Source organism: Juglans regia, chromosome 7 (assembly GCF_001411555.2).
Source record: "Juglans regia cultivar Chandler chromosome 7, Walnut 2.0, whole genome shotgun sequence".
NCBI lineage: Eukaryota > Viridiplantae > Streptophyta > Magnoliopsida > Fagales > Juglandaceae > Juglans > Juglans regia.
Window position 1 is genome coordinate 41,775,047 of NC_049907.1, and position 9,540 is coordinate 41,784,586.

The 9,540-nt window shown below is 37.3% G+C and overlaps 1 protein-coding gene across 1 annotated transcript; it reads left to right on the forward strand.

Annotated features, from left to right (window-relative positions):
- The first annotated feature begins 7,016 nt into the window (after positions 1-7,016).
- On the forward strand, positions 7,017-9,150 carry LOC108984319 (F-box/kelch-repeat protein SKIP20-like). Its single transcript, XM_018956237.2, has one exon. It carries the CDS (start codon positions 7,397-7,399, stop codon positions 8,789-8,791), a length of 1,395 nt encoding a protein of 464 aa, XP_018811782.2. The 5' UTR covers positions 7,017-7,396; the 3' UTR covers positions 8,792-9,150.
- Positions 9,151-9,540: the final 390 nt, after the last annotated feature.

Below are 9,540 nucleotides of genomic sequence, written 5' to 3' on the forward strand. Positions count from 1 at the left end.
GAAGTCCATGTGTCAGTCGTAAAAGACACTCTCTGGCCAGTGGTAATAAACATCTTCCTCATCTCCTCCTTGTCCTTCGCATGCCTCTTCATACAATCTCGCATCACTGTATACCATGATGGAATGAGAAATCGTGGCTCAACAAAATTTAGAAACTTTCGAAAGTCTCTTTTCTCGACTGTGGTAAATGGCATCTCATCAGTAATTATCATCTCTGCAAGCATGTCCCTCAACATCTTCTCACTGTATTGAGGGATGACCAATTTCTTAGTCTGTGTACCATCAGTGGCTGTAGAAGTTTGGTAACTGAGGTTGGTCTGATCAGTGGCTTGCAATCCCTTCGCTATCTTATATCGTTGGCAACCATTTATATGTGCTATTAACACACTGGTACCTTGCTTCTTCGAATGGCATCCACAAAGTGATCCACAGTAATGGCATCTTGTTACTGGGTTCGCAATATCACAAGGAATTTTGGTGAAATGTTCACATGTCCACAACCTCTTTTTAGAAGGTCGTGGTGGTTGATCTTGCTCAATAGGTGACATCTCCTCCTCTTCGTTGAACATATCCTCATCCTCTATATCAACTGGGAGTGAGAGTCGACTACTCACACAAGATGTAGCTGCTCTAGATGTAGCTGCCCTAGATGTGACTCTAGGGGTGGAAGTACCCACCGGTGTAGGAGTTGTAACATTGGCATCCGCCACATCCCCTTGTGGACGATCATCCCCACTATGTCTAGGATCCATATCACAATCAATGAAGCTGAAAAAATTAAATTAGAAGCAAAAAATTAGTTTAAAAATAAACTAGGCTATTGTATTATACAATATGACATGTATTATTGTATCATAATATATTATTGTATCAATGTATTATTACATCGAGGTTCGGTTGACGTGCGCTCGACTCAGCGGAACCCAACCAGAGAGGTTCGCTCGACGTGTGCTCGAAGTGGCGCTCGAGCAGAACCCATCTAGAGAGGTTCGCTCGACGTGCGCTCGACGTGCGCTGGAGCCAAAACCATCCAGAGAGGTTCGCTCGACGTGCGCTCGACGTGGCGCTCGAGCAGAAGCCATACAGAGAGGTTCGCTCGACGTGCGCTCGACATGGCGCTCGAGCATAACCCATGCAGAAAGGTTCTCTCGACGTGCGCTCGAAGTGGCGCTCGAGCAGAACTCATACAAAGAGGTTTGCTCGATGTGCGTTCGACGTGGCGCTCAAGCAGAATCCATCCAGAGAGGTTCGCTCGACGTGGCGCTCGAGCAGAACCCATCCAGAGAGATTCGCTCGACGTGGCGCTCGAGCAGAACTCATACAGAGAGGTTCGCTCGATGAGCGCTCGATGTAGCGCTCGAGCAGAACTCTTCCAGAAAGGTTCGCTCGACTTCCGCTCAACATATTGCTCGAGCCAATGTTCAATACAACATACGCTGGACTTGCACTCGACACCTCGCTCGAGCTCAAGTCTTCAATACAATGTAAAAATCAGGGTTTTGAGCACCGTGTTGGGACTATATTGAATATTCAATACAATCAATTCACAAAAATCACAACTGCTGGCTCCAATTCATAAGAGACGTGCTTGAATTAAATTTAGGGCTCATAACCTTACTCTCTCACCGTAGGTGGAAGCTGAACAGAGGAGCAACGAGGAATGGCGACACGGAGGAGCAATGACGAACGGCGGCACGCTGGTAAGAAAGACACGAGACATGAGGCTCGAGACGGCTTCACAGTTCACTGGTTCAGTGAGACGCGAGAGAGAAGGGAGAAGGAAGAAGGAAGCAGAAGAAGGAAGAAGAACTGAAGAAGGAAGAAGAAGGGGGGACGGGGGACCTGGGGCTGCGTTTTGGAGGGTTAGAAAATATGCAACGACGCCGTTCCATATTTAGTGGAACGGTGTAGTTCAATTTTTTTTTTTAAACCCAGCTGTAAAACGACGTCGTTTTACAGTTGGGTTTAAAAAAAAAATCGGAGTCGGAGTCGGAGTTACCAGGAACTCCGACTCCGAATAGTTATTCGGAGCTACTCCGAATTCCGACAACTCCGACTCCGTCGGAGTCGGCGTCGGCGTCGGAGCGGAAGTCGGACGGAGTCGGAATTCTCGAAATTTTGCACACCCCTAGCTGTAGCAGTTCTCTTTAGTTAATTAAGAATATTATCATATTTAAATTATATTTAAATTATAATTATTTATATAGTTTTACTTTTTTTAAAATATTTAACAAAATTTCATTATTTATTTAATGATGAAAGATTAGTATTTTATAAATTAAATTTAATAATTTATTTTTGATTTGATATTTATATGTTAATTATCTATTTTAAATTAATTTTAATCAGTATTTAAATTTTAAATAATTTTAAGTTAATTTTAAGTGTATGATATAATATTTAAATTTTAATTATCTATTTTATGTTAGTTTAAATCAATATTTAAACTTCTACTATTAGATTAAATCTGAAGATTAAAGATGAAGGGTTGGAATTTAAAATCCAAAAACTAATATTTTTTTCTACTTTTCCTTTCTCACTCTCTCTCATTCTTCACACACGATTGTGGTATTATGTCGCACATTGACATTCACACGGACAAACTCAAAAATAAATAGAAAAAAAAAACTCATTACTGTTCATAATTACTGTTTATGAACAGTAACATAAACAGTATAAGATATGCAAGAAAAAAAAAACTGCTTTACTTAAATATATATAATCTGATTTATTTTCTATCATAAAGTACAAGCAATGCACTTATAATGGAGATATTTAAGTCATGTAACAGTTATTCGTGTACACATGCAAAGCACCATGTATTACGATAAATGCTATATATATATATATATATATATGCCAATGGTAAAATAGATCCAAATTTCACAATTCCATTCATTTTATATATATATATATATATATATATAATTTTTTTATAAATAAAGATTCTATCAAAACTTTGTGACCTGATTGGTATATTCTTAACTTTCAAATTGGAGGTCTAGAATTCAAAATCTCCCTCCTCTAACTCAAAAAAAAAAATATATATATATATATATATATAAATTAAAGTTCTCACTATACTTAAATAGCATCATAAAGAATACTTAACAACTTTTAATTTTTATGTTCTCTCTAATATTCTTCTGAAAAAATATCTCTGGAGTTCTTGAGAGCCCCAAAATTTCTTTACTCTCTGTTAAAATATTAATTATAGAGTTGATTTCATTATTCTATTTATTTCTCTCTCAATTGAGGTAAGAACTTGAACATATCTTAATCCTATTCCTTCTCTTAGTTTCTTTCGTATGAACAAGTTGTTGCAAGAAAAAGCGTATGAAGGCACTACTGTCTGACTCGTGAGGATAAGAAAGAATATATATAATGATTTCTGATGAACAAGTTGCTGGCAGTATTCTGGATTTACTTTTAAGGGATCAATGAAGGATATATGAAAATATGGTGCTGGTGTCCTGATAGTATAGAAAAAGATCCAGACTAGTGGATTGACTTTAGAGTAATCATTGCTGGCTGTTCTTTCTTTCAAGAATTTAAACTTGTCAATTTCTTGCGACTTGGCCTGGTTCTTGGCCCCTAAAAACAGAGGCTTTTTTTCCCATTCATCTAGTCTGGGATTATGCAGAACGTGCTTGACTATCAGCTGGGATGTGGGGGCGGGAGTCGGGACTAACGTTATTTTGGTTAGGAGAAATAATATTTACAGTTGTGAATATATAAGTGTCGTGTAGTTATTTTGAAAAAAATAAATAAATATAAAATTTATATAAAAATAAATTAATTTTTTAATAATAGATCTTATTTTTTTCAAAACGACTATACGACGTTTACGTATTTCACGACTCTATATAACATTACTTTTTGGTAAGGCATCCAATGATGTTTTGTATCACTCGGCAACATCCATGGTAAAAAGAAATTCCAAAAAAGCACGGCTATGCATCAGCCGCACTCTTAATACACTATAATTTTTTTTTTTTTTAAACTCAATAATATTGAGTGTGTTGAGAATTACATAAATAATAAGCTGATGTAAGTAATTTCTCATTCTAAAAAAATGATCAAGATTATCTGCTTCTTACTTCATAGTACAAGTAGTACAGATTTCTCAATATTCTTTCTGTATTTATGAATGTAAGGGGATCTTTGGATTTAAAAATAAAATAATTTTAGATAAAAGTTACAAAAATATTATTAAAATATTATTTTTTAATATTATTATTATTTTAAAATTTTAAAAATTAAATTATTTATTATATCTTATAGATAAATTTAAAAATATTATAATAATAAAATAAAATACTACTTAGATGTATGCAGAGAGGAGGATTGAGATAAAGATACAGATATATAATTCTATATTATTATAGTTTAATGAATAATTGAGAATAGTCCAGAAAATGATTGATGGGACAGTTCTACATGCCCAAGAAAAAGAAAAAAACATCAACATCAACATGTTTACAAGTCAAAGAAAGGAGGTAATCTTTTTTTTTTTAAATGAAACAGAAGGATGCCCAGCAAAAGAATAAAAACTCATTATTGTGACTATTTTTGTAAGAAGAAGAAGGAAAGAAAACAAATCAGCATGTTATTGCTTAATCACAGGGCCGGCATAGATATAAAAATATTCTAAGTTTTAATTTATCTTATTTTATTATTATAATTTTTTTAAATTTTATATAAAATTTAATAAATAATTTAATTTTTTTAAAATTTTAAAATAATAATAATATTAAAAAATAATATTTTATTAAACTCTTCTCAAATCATCTCATCTTAATATTCAAACGAAAACTTAGCCAAACTAGCAGTTATGAAGAAAGAAATTAAGGATATTTCACATGCAAAATGGCAATATTGATCACCACTCATCTTGGGTATCTTCTTGATGGCGAGAATGCTCCACGTAGATTTTTTAATTACTGTACTGCAGAGATAAGTCTTTCAATCCTATGGCCACTTTTGTTCTTTATAGTTGACTTGTTGACTGGTTGTTCTGTGAGGTCTCTCTCTCTCTCCACTACTAATCAAAAGCATTCATTGAATTATAACTTCTTTTGTTTTCTTTTTAATCAAAGCATGCATGGACTGAAGAGCTTCATTCCATTTATCACATCCTGAGAAATTTAGGGAGGATTTTGGGGGCATCTCCCGCGGCGTTTTGTTTACTTTTTCGCAGCTACCATGCATGTTGCAGTACTTGTCGATACTATTGATCGAGATGTGGGTGGATCATCCTGACTCATGAAAGCATTAGTTTTTCTTTTTCTTTTTTCCAAATGTTGATTGTTCATTTGCGGCCATTGGAAGATCTTTCTTCTAGAGAGAGAGAGAGAGGGAGGATAAGATGCATGAGGCTTATCGTCTCGATTTTAAAAGGATTTGATATTTTCTAGAAGACTATTATTACATCTATAAAAGAATTATAAAAAAATAATTTTATAAATTGACGTGATTTCATCTGATTCATTAAATCTTTTTTATAATTTAAAAAAATTTTATAATCTGACTAATCACATCAAATTATATCAGTTTAAGAGATTATTTTTATGTAATCCTTTTATTATTAAAATATTTCGAAAGTTGGCCTCATCAATGATAGACCTTATACTTCCAAAAAAGATGTCATATTGCTGTGAAATGATATGTGATAAATATACAAAAGAAGTAATTGATTAGCCACCATCACCTTCAATTCCTGTGGAAATATTGGTTCTTTCCTACTAGTCTATTCTTCCTTCTATTCTTTTTAAATTTTGTCCGGCCTCTACTTGGAGCTGGAACACTTTAACACGATTATAACAAGAAGACAATGCCGTCCAAGCCCTCAAGGGTTGTCCTGCTGCTTTTTCCCGACATTCGAGGGTCGGTTGCCACAAATGGCATGGGTGGCCTTGGTTTAGAGGTATGTTTATTCATGAAAAGAATTGAAATTGAGGTGGATAAAAAATTCTAGAGGATGTCATGTTTCAGAACTATAAGAAGTCAAATCGAATTGGGATAATTATATATATATATATATATATATATATAAAAAATTGAATTTAGGAGTAGAGATGGTCCCGTGAAGAGAGATTTTAAGATCCAAAACTCTCACGGATCTACAAGCACCTCGCGTAGGGATGGTTCCCCATTACCTGTTTTGCCTTCTAGAAGACCCCTTTTCTTTCTTTTGGCCCTTTCCATTTATCTTTATCTTTGCTGCCAGTGTCTTCTAGAAGATCCAATGTGTGTGTGGATATATATATATATATATATATATAATTTCTTTCCTTGTTTTGTTGCCACTGTCTGCCTTCTAGAGAATGCAATATGTATTTATGAGTTGGATCAGCTTTACGTGTCTATAAAGCTCCCATCATCCTCCACTTTTTTTTTTCTTTTCTTTTTCTCTGACCTCCTATATATATATATATATATGTATGTATGTATGTATATATATATGTATGTATGTATGAAAAATGATGAACATAAAATATTTTTCACAACATATTTCACAATGATGTTTTAAAATGAGAGGTATTGTTATAAAATATCATATAAAAATAATACCATTTTACAAAAATATCATCTTCAAGTGTTTAGCAGATATATTTCAGAAATAAGGAAGGATTATGCTAAAAAAACACAAAAAAAAGGAGAAAAAGAAGATTAAAGTGGAAATGGGCAAAGACAATTAATAGCTTGATTGATTAATAAAAATGCCCCCACCCTGTGATGCTGACATTCCTCTTTGACCTCTCACAGTCTCACTTGATATATATATATATAAATAAAAAATAAAAAAAAAAATTCCAGGCTATAGAACATAATTGAAAGGTAGTTTAGGGGATGAAACAATTTGATATAAATATAAATATATATATGTATATATATGTGTGTGTATTTTTATATTTTTCTGAACATCAAACAATTGTCTGTACATAATAATTAAAGAAAAATCACATGATGTCTATCCTCAAAACCTCTCTCACACATACGCACACACTCGAAGAGGAGAGCCTATCTTGAAAACCATTTATGTCAATGTCCCATCCCTACCCAAAGGTCGGTCATGCCGGTCCATTCCCGATCTCTCTCTCCCTCTCTCTCTCTCCCTCTCTTAGTACTTGTCAAATATATGTCTCTTCTTCTCCTTTAAGAGAGAGTCACAGCCTCCATACTCTTGAGCTGTTTTGTGTCCATCCCTTGTATACACGAGAAAACAAGATTCATCCTGCAATTTCAAGAGGAGCTACCGAATATCCTCCTCGTTTCCTTCTCCACCTCCTATTTCTTATTTTCAATCTTGATACAATCTTTTCTTTGAATCCTTTTTTAAAGGGAGTTTTTTGAATTCTTGGAAGAGATACCTACTAGTATAGGAAAACAAGCGATGGGACAAACAGAGAGCAGTACCGAGAATTTCCAGAAACAACAACAACAACAACAACATCCACAAAAGCAGTTGATTCCAGGCCTGCCCGATGAGATAGCCATGGAATGTTTGGTTAGAGTGCCCCACCAATTCCATCCCACCATGAAATTAGTGTGCCAGAGTTGGCGATTCTTGATCATGAATCCTTCATTCTACCAAGAAAGACGCCGATCCGGCATGGCTGAGCATATCGTTTGCCTTGTTCAACCTGTTCCATGCTCTCCACCATCAATAACAGAGTCCTCTGACTCTGATATGACAGAGTTATCCAACCGCAACACCACCATCAACGAAGAGGAGGTTGATGCAAAGAGCTCTACCGCTCGTCTAATTCAGTATGGGCTGAGCATCTACAACGCCACCCACCAGACTTGGCACCGGATGATGATGAGGCCTGGGGGCGGACATGTGCGAATTCCCATGTTCTGCCAGTGCGTGGCACTTCCCGCACCTGGGAAGCTCCTGCTCTTGGGTGGTTGGGATCCTGATACATTAGAACCGGTGCCTGATGTGTATGTCCTAGATTTGATCGGCGGTGTCCGGTGGGGACGTGCAGCCCCGATGTCAGTGGCGCGCTCTTTCTTCGCCTGTGGAGTCGTAGGACAATCGATGGTATATGTGGCAGGGGGGCACGACAACCAGAAGAATGCTATGCGATCGGCAGAGGTGTATGACGCAGATGCAGACGAGTGGAGGACGCTGCCACCCATGGCAGACGAGAGGGACGAGTGCCAAGGTCTCTCCTGGGAGGGGGATTATCGGTTCTGGGTGGTCAGCGGGTACAGCACGGACAGCCAAGGACGATTCCGGTCGGACGCAGAGTGCTTTGACCCTGTTACTGGGTCTTGGTCCAGAATTGAAGGTGTTTGGCCATATCCGAGTGTCAGTCCCAGAGGCCTCACCACCACTGTTACCATTGCTGACAAGAGTGACAACGGCAGCCACCACAATCAAAACCAATACCAATGGTGGTGGTTTCTGGGAAGCCCACAACAGCATCAAGACAACGGGGGAGTGAAGGAATTAGACAACAGCAAAAACATCATCTGGAAAGCGGTGGATCACGTCCAGCTTCCCGGCGGAATTAACGGGACGACATCACTCTGTGTCAACACTCTTGGGCTCGGTCCAGATCAATATTTCGCAAATACTCACAATCAGCAGCCGCAGAGAGTGTTCTTGATGAGCAGTGGCGGTGGTGGCGGCAGAGGAACATCTTCATCGTCAGTGACTTGTGGCGAATGCGAATGTGCAGGAGAAGGAACATACATTTTTTCCACCAAGTGGAATCATGTCCACACGCCTCCCGCATTTTCGGGTTTCCCTTACTCGGCTTCATGCCTCATGGTCTGAAAATTTCTCTTCGACGTCAGGGGGGGGGGCTTTTTCAGTTGAACAGCTGCGCCACCACGTTCTTGGGGCTTCTCTTGAGTTTTGGACCTTTTGGTACTCTCTCTTTGCAGGGTCAACTTAAAAATTAAAATCTGCGCCAGCGCCACATACACGTTGTCGACTTTCTTGTGTTTTCTTATTTTTCATGAGCTGCACATCACGTTGACTTTCGGTTAAGTTTTAGTTCGTTTATCGTTTGAATCATGGGTGTATGACGACTTTAGCCATAAAAATATGTAAAATGCTGAATACAATCGCCGAATGTAAACGGCTTGCAAACGGCTGCTGATGTGTAAAAAATAAAACGCATCATTTCGATTACAAATCCTCTCTCCTTCTTTCCCTTTCTGCATTTCTTCCGCACGAAGAAATTGACTCTCTCTCTCTCTCTCTCTCCTGCGATCCCCAAATCAGATTTGGGTTTGAAGTGCTTTGTATTCTCTCTAATTTCACTCCATTTCAAGATTAAGCAAATTAAATCTGTGGATGTGGGAGTTTGTTGTTGTTGTTGTTGCGTTTGAGAAGTTGGTAAACAATAAAAACCACAGAGAAGTAGCTCCCTTCGAATGCTTGACGAAACTTGTTGACCACCTCGATCGTATAGATTTTGGGAAAGGAATCATCATGGATGAATTTGGTCTGAATGTTAGACGAAATGCCCAGTAGAACAATAATAGAGAGAAGCAAGAAAAGGGAAAGAAGGAGAGAGA

Coding starts and splice junctions, on each gene's coding strand:
- LOC108984319 (XM_018956237.2), top strand. CDS start 7,397: ATGGGACAAACAGAGAGCAGTACCGAGAATTTCCAGAAACAACAACAA.